At 37.2% G+C, this 21,170-nt stretch overlaps 1 protein-coding gene across 1 annotated transcript in view; it reads left to right on the top strand.

Moving 5' to 3' along the window:
• Iqch (IQ motif containing H) overlaps positions 1-2,213 on the top strand; it is a 129,149-nt gene extending 126,936 nt beyond the window's left edge. Inside the window, exon 17 of the mRNA XM_015480496.2 lies at positions 2,020-2,213. Within this exon, the coding sequence (XP_015335982.2) occupies positions 2,020-2,139 (120 nt within the window). The 3' untranslated portion in view covers positions 2,140-2,213. The remainder of the gene's footprint in view (positions 1-2,019) is intronic.
• Positions 2,214-21,170: the final 18,957 nt, after the last annotated feature.

Below are 21,170 nucleotides of genomic sequence, written 5' to 3'. Positions count from 1 at the left end.
AGTTATGTAAAGTTTGGTAGTTCCTCAAAAAGTTAAATGCAACTGGGTGTGGTGGTGCACACCTATAATCCCAGTGGCTCAGAGGCTGAGGCAGGAGAATTGTTAGTTCAAAGCCAGCCTCAGCAATTTAACAAGACTCTAAGCAATTTAGCGAGAAGCTGCCTCAAAATTTAAAAAATTAAAAGACTATGGATGTGGCTTAGTGGTTAAGTGCCTCTGGGTTCAATCCCTGGTACCAAAAAAAAAGTAAAATGTAAAATTACTATATGATCTAGCAATTCCACTTCTACATATACACCTGGGAATATAGAAAATACAAAAATATGTATATTATGTTTATCAAACCATGATTCATAAAAGCCAAAAAGTATAAACCATCCAAAACATTGGGAAATAGATGAATTCCTTTATAGTATATGGACAATATTCATACAACAGAATATTCATACAACAGATAATATTAAAAAAGTCATAAAAAAGGAATGAAGTACAATAATCTGTGCTGCAATATGGATCGACCTGAAAACATGGGAAGTGAAAAAAGCTGGTCATAAGAGGACAAATACTGTACGATTGCAAATATATAAAGCATGAGAGGTAAGCAAATCTATGGGCACAGAAAGTAGGTTAGTGTTTACCAGAAAGTGGGGGAAAGGTAGAAAATGGGAAATGACTGCTAACAGGTACAGGGTTTCTATTTGGAGCAGTGAGAATGTTCTGAAATTACACAGTGGTGAAGGCTGGTATTTACCAAATACCACTGAACTATATACTTTATAAAGGTAAACTTTATGGTAACTCAATAAAAAATAATTAAAGGACTGGGAGTGGGCTCAGTGGTAGAGTACTTGCCTAGTATGTGTGATTCCCTGGGCTTGCTCAATCCCTGGCATCACCAACCCCCTACTCTGCCACCACAGAACCCAAAAGTTAATTAATTAATTAATTAATATGGGAAGGTGTTATTTTACTCCCCAAAGACCAATAGAAATAAGCTTTCCCGGGGCTGAGGCTGGGGCTCAGCGGTAGAGCGCCCACTTAGCACGTGTAAGACACTGGGTTCGATCCTCAACACCACATGAAAATAAATAAATAAAATCAAGACATTGTGTCCAACTACAACTAAAAATATATTTTAAAAAAAGAAAAAATAATAAGTTTTCCCTTCAGCTTGCTGGCCATCTTTATAGGATGACCAGACCAAACTTCTCAAATTATCTGTAGTAAAGAACTTATTTGTGGGCTGGGTTGTGGCTCAGTGGTACAGCACTTGCCTACCACATGTGAGGCACTGGGTTCAAACCTCAGCACCACAAAAAAATAATAATACAGTTATAAAAAAGCTTATTTGTTTTGTTTTGTTTTGTTTCTGACATATCATGCATTAATATACTTATGTAAAATACAACAAAATTGAATTATCAGAAGAATGAAGTAAAAAAATTAAAGCTATAAAAAATGTAAATTTACTTTATGATCCAGAAATTCCACTCCTGAGTACCTACTTGAGAATACTGAGTTTGCATTGGTTAAGAGACTAATCAGAGCAGATTATAATGTTTTCATTATTAAATTTAATAGACAAACAAATTTCTAGGAAGTTTTCTGACTTCTTTTAATTTTTTTTTTTTTTTTTTTTGGTATTGAGGATTGAACTCAGGGGCATTCGACCACTGAGCCACATCCCCAGCCCTATTTTGTATTTTATTTAGAGACAGGGTCTCACTGAGTTGCTTAGCATCTCACTTTTGCTAAGGCTGGCTTTGAACTCACGATCCTCCTGGCTCAGCCTCCTGATCTGCTGGGAGGCATGTGCCACCATGTGTGGTTTTACTCTCAAATTTTTTACTCCTTTCAGCAAGACTGATAGCAAATAATCCATAGATGGGTACAGGTCAGAGCAACACACTTTGAACAGAACTAGTCTAAACCGTACTTAACTCCACAAAGAAACAAGGCTTGAGGGATTAGTATTGTAAGAGGTCTTTAAGTGATGAATGTTGTTTTTATTATTTACAGACCGCCATTGATGATATTGAAAGTATTCTGAAAGTAACAGAAGAAAATAAAATCAGATCCGAAGAGAAGCAGTCCAAAGACAGTGATGACCCCTCCAGGCCTGATGCCAAGGCACATTAAGATTTTGGATACCAGTCTGGAGCTGGAAAGGGCAGTATTTCTTTTGTTATAGGAATAAAAGTCAGGGGAAATGAGTTTGTTTTGTTTTCTAAGAGACAAATCAGAACAAATTATAATGTAATGCTCTTTTTAAAACTGTGTTTATTAAGTGATATTACTTCCCTCCATGAAACCCAAACTCGTTGGTGTTCTCACTTGAGAGTGTCAAACAATCCCTTCCTCTTCCCAAACTAGGGAAAAAAATAATCTTATAAAAGAAGAAAGGGACAAGTCTAACTGATACTTCATCTATTTCTCAGCAAGCTCTATGATTATGCACTTTTCCTTTGTTATGTTTTATAAAGTTTTCTCCAATTTCTATGATTCATATATCTTCTACATTTCAAACATTGAATAAAGGCATAGTCATTGCTCTTCTGGAAAATTTTTTTTTAAAAAACAGTCTTTTTTTTCCCCCAAGTAAATAATATGAATTTTTTAAACAGTGTTTTATCATTCTTTCTTTACACCAAGCCCCATTGTTTGTTGTTACTGCCTTTCGCCAAAGAGTTAGCCAAGGCCCATGTCTGGTTTGCCAGAGCGGGAGAAGGGATCTAGGTGGCAGCATCTGCTCTTGGTTTAAGATGCAGCGTGACTGGAGCCTGAATAAACATTGGTGTTCTCTAGTTCTCTGTTTCACACAGTCCTGTGACTCTCCCTAGCTGACTTCAACAGCACCTGCCAAGGCAAACGGTTAAAGTCTTGCAGGGCTGACGCTAACTCTCGGGATTGGCTTCTTAATTGTACCCAAATATTTCTACATCAGTCACCTTTACTGAAGGGTGAAATAGCAAGGTACAACACCAGAATCACGTATCAGTTGAAAGAATGGCCTTTGAATCTATAAAAGTACTTGAGTGTGTGGGGGAGATAAATATTTTTTACCTATGGAATTTCGATCATTTTTAAACTGCTCTTGCCACAGGCTATGAGTTTCTGGAGAAAATTAACATTTCTCAGTGTGTCCGCTTTTGTTTTGCCATAGTTGGAAATGCATTCATTAGCTAGGTTTCCTGCCTGCGCTAGGTACAACCATGACCTCTTTTTCTTGCCAGATCTCTAATCCATACGAGGGGCCTATTGTCCAGACACTTGACTGATAGGAAGTCCTACATGCCCATTAGAGTCGCGCCTCTATTGAAGCCAGAGCAACATAAGGTCCAAGAGACTCATTAGTTCACTGGCACAATCGTGTCCTGAGAGTAAATGAAACCCTCTGTCTCCTTATGGCTCTCATCTGCTCTGGACTTTAAAAGAAAACTGTCTCCGTTTTGTTCAGCCCAGCAGTGGATCATTCACATGGCGAAAACCCTCGCTAAACAGTACAGAACTGTTAAATCCATCAGGGAAGTTTTGTTTGTGGATTTTGATTAGCACTCCCAAGCCTCAAGCTGCTGGCAATAGGAAAAGGAGTCCGCTCTCCTGTACGATTTTTGAATTCACATGATTGGTTTCTCAAACAATGCCACTCGCCTCCTTTGCATATATCATTACCATATACTGCAGAATGCTTCCAAATTCAGGCCTTCTCTCCAGAGTCAGATCTCACTACAACAGGACCAGGAGCAAGGTCCTCTGCCTAAACACCTACCACTTCAAAATGAAAAGGCGAAAAATTGGTATAATAAAACAGTCACTTCAACTAATTAAGTGGAAGAAGCCAGAGGACCAGATTAAATTAGTGAAATGTTTTAATTACAGAACATTTAAAAAGAAGCATAGTCCATTATCTTTTAGCACATACATGCTACAACAATACTGTGCTATGGGTAAACTAAATTAAGTTCGGAAAAAAATTATTCCTATGTACACAGTGTCTGAAGTACCCCAAACATAATTTAGTCAAGATCAATGACTGAGATTTTACTATTAATAAATAGGATACTGAAATCTCTGTTGGTAAGAGGATGCTTGGAAAATGCTGTATCATTTTTCAGGAAGTTTGGGGGAAATCAACTTATATGAGAAACAACTCATTGTTTAATGTGAATGTTTGCAAGTGTTAGAGAAGCAAATCATATTAACCATTTAGGAAAGCATTATTGAATAAATATTACCCATTTTATATCACCTTTAAAGAAACAAACTAGATGCTAACATTAAATACAGACAACCTGTGCTGACTACATTTCCATTATTCACTTATATTTACAACTTACTGAATACTTGCTAGGGGGCTCGGTGTACTGTGCTATATTTTGTTTTATTGCATCTTTCCCACAAATCTATACAGGTAGGTACTGCTACTATCTTCATTTTACATACCATGAAATTCAGATTTATTGATCTCATCCCATGCTTTAGGCTAAATGAAAATAAATTTGGGATTTGCTGTCTTTTATCATAAATCCTAGCATGTCATGTAAAGTAGAAGGTTCGGTTTCATTTGCTCCAGGCCACACATGGTTTCTCTCTTCTATCACAAATTCTAGTGTGCTTAACATGTAGAACAGGTTCATTTACACATACCTCCTGCTAATAAAATCAACCTGTGCAATTGGCAGCATCATAAGACAACACAATCATGTAAGCATATAAATCAGAAGAAAAAGTGGTCTCAGTGGAATTCTCTGGTGGCGAGGGATCTATAAGACTTTGGTGGGGAAAAGACACCAGGAAGATTCAATAGTTTGGAAGCTGAAAGTCATTCCCTGCAGTTTGGAGAGATGGATATGGGGGCAAGAAAGCCTGAAAGTAAGGCCAGAAAGGGCTTCCAATGAGATAGAAAATAACCAGGCAGGTACTGTCTTAGCTATGTCCTCCAACAATTGTAAACATCCCATTTTCCAATCATAAAAATATGTCTTTTATCCTAAGTAATATGTTAGTAACCTATCTGATAGCTTTAACAATTAATAATCATTTGTATTCTTCTGGCACCTTTCTTCTAAAGAGCTCAAAGCGCTTTACATTTATTATCTCATTAATTTCCAACACTGTCCCTGTGGGGAAGGTAATAAGTATTTTAACATTTAAATGTTTATCTTTCAAATTTTCTCAAGCATAAATTAATTATATTTCCAAAAATGTAAATGTTCATTAGTTTTATTTTACTGTTCCTCTGGCTTTCATGTGCATAACGCACTTGTTCAACTCCTTAAATGTACAAATCAGAGTAAATTGCATTTGGAAAACCATAAATTCAGTTGCCAAGATAATGTGAGGGTGGACATTGGGTGAGGGATGCGTTTGCTTTTGCTTTTCTCTCTGGAAAAAGCTTGGTCCAACCCACGGCAAACACAAATGAAACGTGCTGGATGTGGCTCCTCTGTATTTTCCTTATCCAGTTTGTTAAGGTTTAGATCTGGTTTGGGTGTGTCCCCCAAGGTTAAAGTGGGGAGCAGGGTGCCCTATGTAACAGGTGTTCAGAGGTGGTGGGTCTTTAAGAAACAGGGCCGTGAGGAAGGTGATTTGGTCAATCCACCCTTGGGGTGGTTTTTGTGATAAAAGAGAACCACATAAAAGAAAATCCACATGCTTGAGCTTCTCTGCTATAGCTATTTCCCTTCCCAGTTCTCTGAAAAGTTGTGACACAGCCAAGGAGGTCCTAACCAGATTCTGGCATGATGTTGTTTGGACTTTTCAGCCACCAGAATCACAAGCCAAATAAAACTCTCTTCTTTATTGAGAACCCAGCCTCAGGCTGAGGATACAGCTCAGTGGTAGAGCACTTGTCCAGCATACATAAGGCTCTGGATTCAACTCCCAGACCTGAAGAAACAAAAGAAAAGAAAAGAAAGAAAGAAAAAAGAACCCAGCCTCAGGTATTTTGTTATAGCAACACAAAATGAACTAAGAAAATATTCCTTCCAAAATGTGTGCCACAGAAAGTCATGACTGCATCTAAAAGCCCGAGGCAAATGGAGCTAATATTTATAGTATTTTAAAAAAGTTTTTTCATTATCTTCTTTTTATATCTTTATTTTATTTATTTATTTTTATGTGGTGCTGCTGAGGATCGAACCTAGTGCCTCACATGTGCTAGGCAAGCGCTCTGCCACTGAGCTATTGCCTCAGCCCAAGCATTTTTTTTTAATGATGTCATCATCATGGAACAAAACTCTGATGCATTCTATTAGGAGTTAGATCCCAACGAGTCACAGAATAGTAAGAGCCAGGAAATGGTCTCTGCAAGCCTCCCTCTCTCTGTCTGGTCATATCTTCCTCAATTTTTTATCTAGAAAAATGGCAGATAGAAATACCTGCTCCTTAGGGAAGCAGTAGAGATTAATTGGCCAATGTTGGGAGAGTGTTTCAAAGATGAAGCATCCCACATAAATGTTTAAGTATTATTATTACATTGCTACTTCAAATGGAAGTTCTAACTTTGAAATGTGATTATACACTTTCCAGAATAAACCCTTCATAACCACATATATAGGTTTATTTTTCACTGTAACAGTCTAACTCATGGTTGTGAAACTTTATTGCACTTGATGGAGGGCCTTGGCTTTTATTAGTTTTAAACTGCTGGTTTCTGGGGTATTTATGTAAATGAGGGAAAGATACAAAAACAGTAAATAATAAGCATATCCCTGCTGTTTAAAAATCTGTTGGTAAAAACAACTTTTGTTTTATTATAAGAAAGTCCTAAACATAGCACAGAAAAATATAGCTTGAACATCTATGCCTAAAATAGTTTAGAAGGGTTTTGTTTGTTTTTTGCTTTAGTTTTTGTTTTCTGAGGGGTTTTGTTTGTTTTGGATAGTGGCTTTCCCCTAAGCATTTTTGTTTTCTTTTGTTTCTACAATTGTATATATGTGTACACACACACACACACACACACACACACACGGGGCAGGGGATGGTGAGTAAAATGGTACATTTAAAAATTTTTTAATTTAATACACTGTTATAAAGTCTACCAGATGGCTGGTTATAGCTCCTGGAAACAAGGCCACACCCAGGTTTATTATGTTTGCCTCATAAGGAAAGTTATGATGAAATCATGGTCCCATAAACTTGACAACAAAATAGCAGACCTTCTACTGGTTGCAAAATAAATTCCAAATTAAAATTTTAAAAGATTCATTTAAAAATTCATGTCACTTTACTTCTCAGCAGAAGACACAAAATACTTATTTTTCATTTATTGAATAACTAGGCACATACTATTTCCAAATTCCCTTTATAACATTTTTCCATTCATTCTCATGTTTTTTTAAGTTGAATATAATAACATTCCTAAAAAATCATTTTCAAAAATTGTGAAAAATTAGAAATATCTAAATGTTCAATAATAGCATGTTGCCTATTAAAGATCTCTATGCAGCTAGCAGAGTCATATGCTACCTACCACAGGATACAGCCTTTCCACTTGGAGGCACTTGCCCAAAAGAAAAAGAAGCATATGTCCACAGAAGGACTTGTACTGGAACATCTAGCAACTTCCAGCCAAAACCTGGAAACAACCCATGTGTCCTTCAACGGATAAATGAATGAAAAAAATCTGGGATACACATATAGTGGAATACTACTCAGCAACAGGAAAGAATGAACATCGATAAACTCAAAGCCATCACATAGAAGGAAAAATCCTAGACAAAAAGAGTGTATTCCCATTTATCTAACATTCTAGGAATATAAAATATAGCTAGTGGTTGCTGGGGGTAGCAAATGAGGTTGGAGTAGGGCGAGGAGGGACAGGAGGATGGCAAAGGGGCAGAAGGAAAGTCCACTTGTTGATGTCCATTGATTCCTTGGGTGTTATACACATGCTGAAACTTAGCCAGTTGTACGAAGACAAACAAAGCCACACATTATTTAAAGTGGTAAGAGCGGATTTAGTAATACACTATTGCAACAGCGATATGAGATCAGTGTGAGCTGAATTAAACAGAGGTAACTGGGCATTTTAAAGGGAGAACAAGGGAATCGACAGGGAGAGCACAGCTCAGCGGAGTCAAGAAGGGACTTGTTCAGGCAAACCCACCTGGGTGTGCTAACTGACTAACTGGCACTTAAGGAATTCACGCTCCCACCTTCCCTCAGACCCAGGACCAGGGGCCCTACCTTCAGGTATCTGCTAAAATAAACAGTAAATTCCTCAGCAGCCTTGAGTGTTCTCAGGCAGGCATATTTAAGAGGAGTTAGAGTCGTCTTAGGGATGAGGTTTTGAACTTCATACACCATGTCAGTGTTTAAGTCCTTATAGGCCAAGACCAAGGCCTAATTGAGAAGAGGACTCCGAGGAAGCCAACCCAAGTTTAGTCAAGGAGAAAATATCTGTGAATGTGTGCAGTTTTTGAAGGTCAATATTACCTCAAAAGGCTATTTTTTAACAAATGCATTAGCATATTAGAATATGCTAGAAGAAAATATTTAGTCCCTATTAAATAAACATATTGCAAAACAGCATGAAAACTATGACACAGAAGACTGTAAGGATGGCCGCCAAAATTTTAACACTGGCCACTTCTTAATGAGGAGATTTTGTTTTTCCTTTTTTAATTTTCTATTTCATAATGCATCTGTTTTTAATTAAGAGAGTAAATGAAACGAAAATATAATAGGATGGGAGGAGTTGGGAAAAAAATATATGAATGTCTTTATTATAAGTTCTGCTATCCGAAATGTCAATGAAATTTTTCCCAGTCTGAGAACATCATCAGCACCTGCCTGGTCCAAGCTCCCAAAGATGACACCAGAGAGCAACAGCATGGTGCCCGCATGATAGGGGCTGATTTCATTCTACACCTGTTATCCTTAGTCTATTCTAGAACTCACACCAGACCACAGCTTTAGTCAAGCAAACAGAACGCATAAGTAGCTAAATGACCCCATTCACCTGTGCATATTTGGAAGGACAGAATAATGGTTATGTGGCATTTGTAGATCCTCTAAATGGCTATGGAATATGCGTGATATTTGCTTTAGACTTAAAAGTCTTAATGGGTTTTAGTTCTTGTTCTTTAGTTAATGGACAAATAATTTCTACTTTATGGCTATCAGGACAAATAATTTCTTCTCTTGGGCACATAAAGCTTCCTTCCAGCCCTGGGTTCTGTATTCTATGCCACCATCATCAAAGTATCAAAAGGGAAAATTTTTACATGTCACAGAGGAGGTGGTTTTTTTCTTCTGATTCTTCTTCCACTTATTGGAAACAATGGGTGGAAATATTTTGAAGCTATTTTGCAACTTATATAGCTTCTCTTATTTTTTTTTCTTTTCTTTTATGTTTTATTTAGAGACAGGATCTCGTTGAATTGCTTAGGGCCTCACTAAGTTGCTGAGGCTGGCTTTGAACTCGTGATCCTCCTGCCTCAGCCTTCCAGGCCACTGGGATTACAGGCATATGTCACTGTGCCCAGCTCAACCATATATAACTTCTTCTTATTCTTTTTTAAAATATTTTTTTAGTTGTAGATGGACATAACTTTATTCATTTATTTATTTTTTAATGTGGTGCTGAGGGTAGAACCCAGTGCCTCACACATTCTAGGCAAGTGCTCTACCACTGAGCCCTAGCCCCAGCCCTATATATAGCTTCTTAAGCCTCCCTATCTACTACCCAAAGGGACTGTGATTTTTAAATAGTTCAAAATAGTTTATCAGCCTGCTTATATATGTGATTACAATATACTAATTAAAACAATAATAACAGAAGGGCCATCAGTAGAGTAGAGCAAGTGGATCAGGGAGAAGGAGGAGGGGAGGGAAAGGGAAGATACTGGGGAATGAGACCCATCAAATTTTCTTATTTGCATGTACAAATATGGCATGGTGGATCCCACTATTGTGTATACTTATGATACATCAATAAAAAATAAATTTAAAATAAAAATTTAAAAAATGTTTCCAGTTTTAAATAATCCCTTGCTCATGCAAACATTTTTTTCTTGATAGGAAACCTTTTGACTAAAGCCAAATGCATCCTTTATGAAGGGATCATGTCTTTCATTGTTTTGGTTTTCACTCTCATGCACTGAGTTCTTAGTCACTGTTCATCAACTAAAGCAATGGAAATGTTATTTGTTATTTATTCTAATTTGTTAAAATGGAAATGTTCTTTTAAAGGTATTTTTATCTGAGCTGATATAATATATACCTTCTTTACTAGTGGGTTTTGGTATAATTATAAGGACTAGAAATGAGAATAAAAAGCTTCAGCTAGACTAATAGAGGAAGGGAACGAAGGGGATAGAGGAGGAAAGGAGAAGGGGAGGTACTAGGGAACGAAACTGATCAAATTATGCTGTTATAGTGTGTGCTTATACAATTATGTACAATAATAAAGCACCAATTAAAAAAAAAAAAAGCTTCCAATGGTAACAGGGCAGGGTAGCACACACTATACACCCAGCTATTTGGAAGGCTGAGGCAGGAGGATTGCAAGTTCAAGGTCAGCCTGGGCAATTTAGCAAGGCCCTGTCTCAAAATAAAATAAAATAAAAGGTGTATGATGTACTTCAATAGCATGCACCAGACCCTGGTTCAATTCCCAGTATAAATAAATAAATAAGCTTTAGCTGGACTATTTTGTCCCTGTATAAACTAGAGCACATCTCTTTTTAATACCTGCTTTGCAGGGATAAGATAAATAGCAGGGGTTTCTGAATCTGAGCTTTTCTTACTTTATGCCTATAAAGATGCCTGAAAAGAGATGAAGGATATATGTATGTGTAACACCCCACTTTGCTATACAGCAGATGTGACCCCTGCTGAGCTGCATGCATGAGCCATAAGAATACTGATGGTGAAACTAGCTCTGTCTGGCATCTTTGATCCCACCTTCTGATGACATCCTAACATGCTACTGTGTTTCCCAGACCATATCTACAGTAAGGAATTGTTCTGACATCCCTGGAGCAAGGATTAAGCCAGGAGCCTGAAGGAGAATGATTCCAGATACCCCCACTGATCACTACCAGAGCAAGCTACGCCTGAAATAGTTCTTTGAACTTTACCTCCAAGGTAGAAATCTCTCTTCTCCCTTTGTTCTCACTACCAGCTCAGAGGTTCCAGCTCTAAAAGCAGGAAAATTAAAAATATACACATGATATAAGCTTTTAAAACTACCTACAAACACTTTTCTTGAAATTACTTTGTAAACATTAAAATTTCCTAATTACAGAAACATATGTACATTACAAATCACAAAGAGGGTCACATAACTTCTGCAAAATATAAAAACAAAACCTAAAAAACAGGAAAGAGAGTCTGGAAAAAAAATTTAAGATATCAACTTTTATTCTACTAGGGATAGCCATGGTCACAGTTTCTGGAGTGTTATCTGATAGTACTCCTGCCTGGGCCCTCCCACACCTGACATACTCTTTCTTCAGTAGCTGGCTTGGCTCACTCCCTTACTGCATTCAGGTCCCTGTTCAGCTGTCACCAGACTAATGGTCCCTTCCTGACCACCTCTTTAGAGTAGCACAACTATTATTCTCTATTCTCTCATCCTCTTCAAAGCACTTGACAGTAGGTGATAGCACATAATGTTACACAATAGATTTGATTTTTATTATCTATCTTACCCATTATATTGCAAATTTAAAGACACACACACACACAAACATAAACAAGTAGACACATATATATATATATACATCTTCCAGAACATTATCTACCAGTAGTAAAAGTTATTCCACTTATATGGCATGTGTTCTTTTATCAAATATATGTTGAGTTCCTATCATATACACTTTTTAAAAAATATTTTATTAGTTACTGATGGACTGCTATTTATTTGTTTTTATGTGGTGCTGAGGATTGAACCCAGTGCCTCACATATACTAGGCAAGCGCTCTCCACTGAGCCACAGCCACAGCTCCCACCATCATATATACTCTTGCTTTTGTTTTGCAATACAGGGGACTGGACCCAGGGGCACTCCATCACTGGGCTGCATCTCCATCCTCCACTTTTTTTTTTCAGGATCATGCTAAGTTGCCCAGGCTGTCCTCCTGCCTCAGCCTCCCAATTTGCTAGGATCACAGGCTAGACTATTTTTTTAATGTATAAATTATTTTAAATAGGATCACACCAGACATTGTATTTTGCATACTGTGTTTTTCACTTAGTAATAAATTATGAAGTCACATCAGAAATTCTTCCCTAGAGAAATTCTAATGAGAGCACAAAGAATGTTCAAAAACAACCCTGTTTTATCAGACCAGTATGTGGGCATTTTGACACAGCCATCAAATACATATGTTAATGTCAATCAGTTAAGGAAGTTATCAAAAATATTAGTAATGCCTTATATCCATATGATACTTGGTAGTTTCAAAACATTTCCACATCTCATTTTATCTTTGCAGTAAATTCAAGGAAACAAAGCAGAAGCTCAGAGAGATTATATAATTTCCTGTAAACAGTAAAACTTGGAATAGGAAGTCCAGACTAAAAGCTAGGTTTATCTGTCTCTGAAGCCTGTACCTCACTGTCCCTGATCAAAGCCTTCATTTTATAGATGAGTGATCCATGCTTGGAGAAGAGGGATGTAATATGCCCCCAGCTTCTTCAAGAAAGAATACAGATAAGAACCTAGCATTCCTGATTCCTTGTCCAAAGCTCTCAACTCCACTACCTCTCAACTACATGCTGGCTCAATAAATTAGAGGAAAAAAAATTCCTAAATTACTGCAGAGGTAAAATGGCGACCAGTACATGCTGTTATACTTCTCTGAAGATTACACAGTATATTTACTTGGTGCTGCAAAGTGCCAACCTGATGACACTTGCAATCCTGAGCTTATTTGATGTGGTTGGGAAGCAAATGAGATTCCAGTGCCCCTGTTGCGCATAGGTGCTCAATGAGCACTTACTGCATGGCGGGGAAGTGCCCTATATTTACAGTATTTGATCCAGTTTAACAGCAAGATCGAATGTTAAAATTAGCCTTGTAAAGTTTTCACCCTAGTTCACACAAAAACAAGATTCTGATATTATGACTAGCAATTTTTCATGAGTTGATTTATCTGAATAAAACCTATAAGGTTTTGAACCATTAAGCATTCGATTTAGGGAAAAAAAAAACTTTGTGTACAGAAGAATAAACTGGGAAATGGAACAGATTTGTTTCTTGTAATAATTATGAGCAATATCTCAAACTCAGCATCCTTAGACCACTGAGCTGTGTAGGATGAATGTACTAATTAATCAATTACTACCCAACAATGTACCCTGTTTATTTACTGAAATGCACCAGAAACGTGTGCAGAACTGGTAATTATTAATCATCTTCAGTAACAAATATGACTCAAGTTCACCTTCATATAATTAATAGAGCATGTAGTTAGCTTTCACATCTTGCTTTATTAGAAATAGCAATAAGGAATAAAAAGAGTTGAACCACAAGTTGTGGTTCACTGGAACACTGGCTTGGACTAATGTGCCTATTATCCACGGGTATTACTCATACCCACCCAAACTATGGCCAGATGCTCTTTCCATTAAAACCAGACTTTCAAAAACTAAACTTTTTAGTTTGAATAAGATTCCATGCTTGCAAAAAAAGTTTTAAGAAGAGTTCAAAGAACTGCCGAATACTCTTTATTTGAGTTCCCCAAGTAAAAACCAAAATTTAGGGCCTGATAATTCACTTAGATTTGGAATTTTTGCTGGTGGTATCCAAACTCCTTAATATATGACTAGCATTTAAAAAATATTTTAGAATTACTTTTTAATATATGTAGCAATCATTATTTTACCTCAAAATCTGCAAGTGATTTACTTTTGAAAAATCATTCTCTTGGCTTGAGAGTCATCATGTATTGCTCCCTACCCCAAATTTTCTTTAAGCCAGACAGACTTCTTGATGAACTGTATTTGGGTCTAAAGGGCTGTTTCATGAGTGCTTACTGATTAGGTAACATGTAAGGGAAGCCAAACCTTGTCAGCTACATTTACTTCTGAGTCTAGCATCATGTGGCCCTTTAAAACTGTGGTCAAAACATTAGATTTTTAGTCCTCTTGATGCAGGTTCAAATCCCACGTATGCCAGCTGCCTGCTCAGTGGCTGCTGACAACATTAAGCTCTGACATTGTTTCCTCAGTTGGAAAATGAAGAAAATGAAATCTTGCCTGGGAGTGTTATTTAAATCAGACAATAGGTTAAACCACATAGGATGTAATAAAAACACAGTTAACTGGACATGTTACCTTGATATTATTACCAGCTGTGGTCACTTTTAGCTTAAGAAACTGAAATGTGTACACCTATGAACACACAAATAAAATGATATTTCATATAATGGAAATTGCAAATGCAGATTATCAGTTTTGAAAATTTTTTTCTGCAGGTAAAATTTAGTGTTATTGTAATTTAAAAACCTGTCCCATCTAAAAATACCAGTGGAATCTCACTTCAAAAATCTTAACAAATCATAAACCAGTGGGTGCATTACTGTATTTCCATTATAAAATAATTCAAGTCTCCTTTAAATAGAGAGTCCCCTAAGGACATCTCAGTATTTGTTTACAGATCATTAACTACTTGACCATGAGACTGGGGATCGCAGAGACACTTAAAGCTAAAGGACTAAGCAGGGTACAGTAGTGCCGACCCATAATCCCAGCTACTTGGGAGGGTGAGGTAGGAGGATCCCAAGTTCAAAGCCAGCCTCAGCAATTTAGGGAGGCAGACCCTAAGCAACTTAGTGAGATCCTGCCTCTAAATAAAGAACATTTTTAAAAGTGCTGAGGAAGTGGCTAAGTGGTTAAGTGCTCCTGAGTTCAATTCCCGCATGCCCCCATAAAAAATCTAAAGGGTGGGCTGGGGCTGTAGCTCTGTGTAGAGCACTTGTCTTGCACAGGGGAGGCACTGGGTTCAATCCTCAGCACCACATAAAAATAAACAAACACATGCTGTACATCTACAACTACAAAAATAAAATAAAATAAAATAAAAAAACTAAAGGGCTAAGAGCCACTATCAACTTAGGATCAGCAATGAAGCCAAAACATCTTTGGGATTTGGTTTGAAAATATGATTCATGTTGGGCTGGGGGTATAGCTCAGTTGGTAGAGTGCTTGCCTCGCATGCACAGGGCCCTGGATTCAATCCCCAGCACCACAAAAGGAAAGAAAAGATGATTCATGTTACAAAACATGAACATTTTACTGCTAACATTACTTCTCTGTTGGTAAAATAATGCTCATTTTATAAAGTTGGAACCAGAAGTATGATCCAAGAGCAGGGTGAGTTTACATGAACGTGTCTTTACTACATATTGTAGAGATTTGTAATACTAGGAACGTGTCTACCACATGGGTTGTGTTATCTATCAGCATAAATGGTTATCTGACTTCAAAAAGTCACAAAGACCTCCCCTTGCCACTGGATTCCAGAGTGTCCACATCCACAACAGGAGATGGGATTAGAACTGTTTCCTACTGAAGAACTCACTGAAAGCCAGGAGGTCTGGATTCCTATCCTTGATTCTGATACATGACCTTAGGTAAATTCTTATCTATTCTCTAGTTCCATTTCCCCAACTACCAAAATTAAAATTTTAATTAAATTACATTAAAACTACATACAATAAATTCCTCTCTCTGATATCCTTCAAATACCGTGGTTGCGTTCACTATCACCCAGTATTTTCCCTTCATTTACTTATCAAGTAGAGTGCCTAGAACATGCCAACTGCTATGCTAGGTGGTGGGGTCACAAATATTCATGAGTGCACATAACTCCCAGGCCTTGGGGAGCCTATGTCCCAGTGAAGGGAGACACTGTGAGGAGTGGAAAACAAGATGCTTTGGGATGAGGTCTCTGTACCCAATGTTAGCAGTAAAATGTTCTTGCCAGACTACTTCTTCCTGCCAGTCTGTAACAGCAGGCCCAGCTGCCAGTCAACTCCTTGGGACTCCCAGAGCATCCATCAGTTCCACAGGATTCCAGAAGATCCAGACAAGAATACAACAGCTCCTTCATTTCCTAATGACTCCTGCCATAACTCAGTGCTTCCATAAGGGTAATTCTGAATGAAGCCAAGGTATATTATCCTTGAGAGGGGTACACAAAGATACTGGAAGGGAGCAGTGAGCACATTTGCCACTGATAAGAGTGGGGAAAATAATGAACATTCACCCAGCTGTATGGGTATCTCAAGCCACTTATAGTGCTGAGCTTGTCTTACAGGGCACTGAGCCATTAAGCAATCTGAGCTCCTAGGAAACCTGGGTCTGTGACACCTTTGAGTACCTGTTTTTAAGTTCCAAAGCATGCTGGGATACAAATTGGAAGCATCATCTCCATAGCCTTCCTCCTCAAACCAAAAAGTCCATAAGCCCCAGTTTGGAAAATTTTGAAAAATTTTTATATTTGTTTTAATTAGTGATACATGACAGTAGAAGGCATTTATGCACTTTGATATATCATACTCAGATGGGATATAATTTCTCATTTTTCTGAGTGTACATGTTGCAGAATCATATTGGTCATGCAGTAATCATGTCTGTTTCATTCTACTATCTTTCCTATCCCCACATCCCCTCCCCTCCACTCCTATCACTTCCCTCTACCTAATCTAAAGTAATGCTATTCTTCCCTAGTGCCCCACCCCCACGCCTTATCATTAATTAGCAACCGCATATTAGAGAAAACATTCAGCCTTTCGTTTTGTGGGATTGGCTTATTTCACTTAGCATGATATTCTCCAACTCCTACCCTTTGCTGGTAAATTCCATAATTTTACTCTTCTTTAAGCTGAGTAATATTCCATTGAATATATATACCATATTTTCTTTATTCATTCATCTATTGAGGGATGCCTAGGTTGGTTCCATAATCTAGCTATTGTGAATTGAGCTGCTATAAATATTAATGTGGCGGCATCACAATAGTATGCTGATTTTATTTCCTCTGGACATAAACCAACGAGTGTGATAGCTGGGTCAAATGGTGGTTCCATTCCCAATTTTTTGAGGAATCTCCATACTGCTTTCCATAGTGGTTGCACCAATGTGCAGTCCCACTAGCAATGTATGAGTGTACCTTTTTCACCACATCCTCACCAACACTTATCATTGCCTGTGTTCTTGATGATTGCCATTCTGACAGGAGTGAGATGAAATCTTAGTGTAGTTTTGACTTGCATTTCTCTAATTGCTAGAGATGTTGAACGCTTTTTCATATATTTGTTGATCAATTGTATTTCTTCTTCTGTGAAATGTCTGTTCAGTTCCTTAGCCCATTTATTGATTGGGTTATTTGTTTTTTTTTTTTTGTTGTTGTTTTTTTGGGTTTTTTTTTTTTTTGGTGTTAAGTTTTTCGAGTTCTTCATATATCCTAGAGATTAATGCTTTATCAGAGGTGGATGTGGTAAAGATTTTCTCCCAATCCATAGGCTCTCTCCTCACTTCATTAATTGTTTCCTTTGCTGAGAAAAAGCTTTTTAATTTGAATCTATCCTATTTATTAATTCTTGATTTTAACTTTAAGAGTCTTGTTAAGGAAGTCAGATCCTAAGCTGACGTGGTGAAGATTTGGACCTATTTTTTCTTCTCTTAGGCGCAGGGTCTCTGTTCTAGTGCCTAAGTCTTTGATCCATTTTGAGTTGATTTTTGTGCAGGGTGAGAGATAGAGGTTTAATTTCATTTTGCTACATATGGATTTCCAGTTTTGCCAGTACCATTTTTGAATAGATTATCTTTTCTCCAGTGAATGTTTTTGGCATCTCTGACTAATATGACATGACCATATTTATGTGGGTTTGTCTCTGTGTCCTCTATTCTGTACCATTGGTCTACATGTCTATTTTGGTGCCAACACAATGCCATTTTTATTACTATAGCTCTGTAGTGTAGTTTAAGTTTTGGTATTATGATGCCTCCTGCTTCACTTTTCTTGCTAAGGATTGCATTAGCTATTCTGGGTCTCTTATTTTTCCAAATAAGTTTCATGATTGCTTTTTCTAATTCTATGAAGAACGTCATTTGGATTTTAATAGGAATTGTATTAAATCTGTATAATGCTTTTGGCAGTATTTTTGACAATATTAATTCTGCCTATTCAGGAGCATGGGAGATCTTTCCATCTTCTGAGGTTTTCTTTAATTTCTTTCTTTAGTGTTCTGTAGTTTTCATTTTAGAAGTATTTCACTTCTTTTGTTAAATTGATTCCCAGGTATTTTATTTTATTTTTTTAGGCTATTGTGAATGGAGTAGTTTTCCTAATTTCTCTTTCAGTGGATTCTTCGCTGATGTACAGGAATGTGTTTGATTTATGGGTGTTGATTTTATATCCTGCTACTTTGCTGAATTCATTTATTAGTTCTAGAAGTTTTCTGATGGAAATTTTTGGATCTTCTAGATATAGAATCATGTCATCAGCAAATAGTGATAGTTTGAGTTCTTCTTTACCTATTTGTATCCCTTTAATTTCTTTCTTCTAATTGCTCTGGCTAGAGTTTCAAGGATGATGTTGAATAGAAGTGGTGGATGAGGACATCCTTGTCTTATTCCAGTTTTTAGCGGGAATGCTTTTAATTTTTCTCCATTTAGAATGAAGCTGGCCTTGGGTTTAGCATATATAGCTTTTACAATGTTGAGGTATGTTCCTACTATCCCTAGTTTTTCTAGTGTTTTGAACATGAAGGTGTGCTGTATTTTGTCAAATGCTTTTTTCTGCATCTATTGAGATAATCATATAATTCTTGTGTTTAAGTCTATTAATATGATGTATCATGTTTATTAATTTCTGTATATTGAACCAACTCTGCATCCCTGGGATGAATCTCACTTGATTGTGGTGCACTATCTATTTAATATGTTTTTGTATGCAATTTTCCAGAATTTTATTGAGAATTTTTGCATCTTTGTTCATCAGGGATATTGATCAGAAGTTTTCTTTCCTTGATGGGTCTTTATCTGGTTTGGGTATATATTAGCCTCATAGAATAGAGTGATCTTAGCCTCATAGAATGAGTTTGAAAGGGTTCCCTCCTTTTCTATTTCATGTTAATACTTTGAGGAGTTTGGTGTTAATTCTTCTTTGAAAGTCTTGTAAACTCGGCTGAAAATCTGGTCCTGGGCTTTTCTTGGTTGGTAGGCTTTTGATGGTGTTTTCTATTTCATTATTTGAAAATGGTCTATTTAAATCATGTATGACCTCCTCATTTAGTCTGGTTAGGTCATATGTCTCTAGAAACTTGTCAATGTATTCAATATTTTCTATTTTATTAGAATATAAATTTTCAAAATAGTTTCTAATTATCTTCTATATCTTTCACCAACATGCTGACAAACACACCATCATCACTCCTATAATTCTTCCTCTGAGTAAGTACTGGTAAATTCCCTACTCGGTTTTAAGCCACATGATCAGAAATACAGCAGTGCCCTGTTATTTGCAGGAGATAAATTCTAAAATCCCAGGGGATGCCTGAAACCCCAGAGAGTACCAGCCCTATCTACACTGTTTTCTCCTATATGTACACATTTATGATAAAGCTTAATTTACAAATCAGGCATGGTAAGAAATTAAGAATAAAATAGAACAATTTTAAGTACATATTGGAAGAAAATTCATGTGAATGTGATCTATCTCAAAATAATTTATGGTACTACACTCACCTTTTTTCTTGGTGATTGTAGGTAACAATGCACAGAAATTGAAACCTCAGATAAGGGGGAATTACCACATATGAATATATCAGGATCTCACGGTGTGATTGTCAACACAATATGGTGGTGCACACCTGTAGTCCCAACTACTTGGAAGGCTGAAGTGAGAGGATCATTTGAGTTCACCAGTTTAAGACCAGCCTGGGCAATGTAGTGAGACCCTTTTACCTATATATATATATGTAAAAGATCAGGGCCACAGAGCTATATTCTCTATATTTCCTTAATGAACACTAATAATAGTATATGTGGATGTGTTAATATGTAACACTACCTTTAGAATTAACTTTTTTCTTTTTCAAATTTTGTTGAAGAATAATATATAAAAAGAAAAGCACACACATCATGTGTTCAGTTAAAAGAATGTTCACCAACTGAATACATTCATTTAAACAAAAACTCATATAGGGGACAATGCCAGTCCCCCAAAGTCCTCACAGTCCTTCAGTCACTGGCTCTTCCCACTGCTTCATTCTACTGAAGATGATAATTACTGTCTTGTCTTCTAATGGTAGAGATGAGATTTTGCTTCATATAAATGAAGTCAGATAGCATTTTTGTTTCTAGCTTCACTTTATCTTGTTTGTGGGATTATGTATACATGATTATAGATCATTCCTTCTCATTGCTGTATAATATTCCACTTTACGAATATTCCACTATTTATCCACTCTACTATTGATAGGCATATAATTTCCAGATCAAATATTACAAATATGAGTAGTGCTGTTGTGAATATTGTGGTACTAGTACACGTGTTTTGGAAAACATATGCTGCTGAGAGCCATTGCCAAGTAGGAATGACGCATGGCAATTTCTTTGTCAGCCTACCCCATGTTGCTTAGAGGAAGGACTCTCCATTGTGGAAATGGGCTTGCCTTGGACCCAGGTCATTTGCAGTGACATTGCATGTATGTTTGAGAAAGGTGACCCTGCTCAAGGACCAGGGTGGATCCGGGTTTAGAGAGGATCCTGCTGGATTAGGGTGGTTCCAGGTTTAAGGTGATTCCTGCTGGGAATAGGGTGTATCCTGCTGCCTCAGGCGCCCAACCACTCCTTGAGTTCCCAGTTGAGTTCTCGCGGGATTGAGAGAGTATTTGGGATGTAGAGTGCTGGTGGATTGCCACCAGAACATGCTTGTAGTGCCGGTGTGAGTTCCGGAATAAAGAATTGCTGTTTGAATCTACAAGGCTGTGAGTGGCTCGTGATTTTGTGCCCAGCCAGACTGCTGCATTTGGTGGTCCGTGCGGGGAACGTCTAAAGCTTGGAGGTAAGTGAAATTGCTCGCCCCTGAGGGAAGGCGAGAGAATGGGTGACCATTTCAAAAAACAATGTGTTCTTGTTTTGATTTATTTTGTTTTTGTTTCAAGCTGCCTATCCCTAGAAATTTCTCAGGCAAACTGGGAAAAATG

This window comes from Marmota marmota, unplaced genomic scaffold (assembly GCF_001458135.2).
Source record: "Marmota marmota marmota unplaced genomic scaffold, marMar, whole genome shotgun sequence".
Lineage (NCBI taxonomy): Eukaryota > Metazoa > Chordata > Mammalia > Rodentia > Sciuridae > Marmota > Marmota marmota.
Note: the sequence above shows the minus strand (reverse complement) of the source record. Positions and strands in the feature narration are given on the sequence as shown.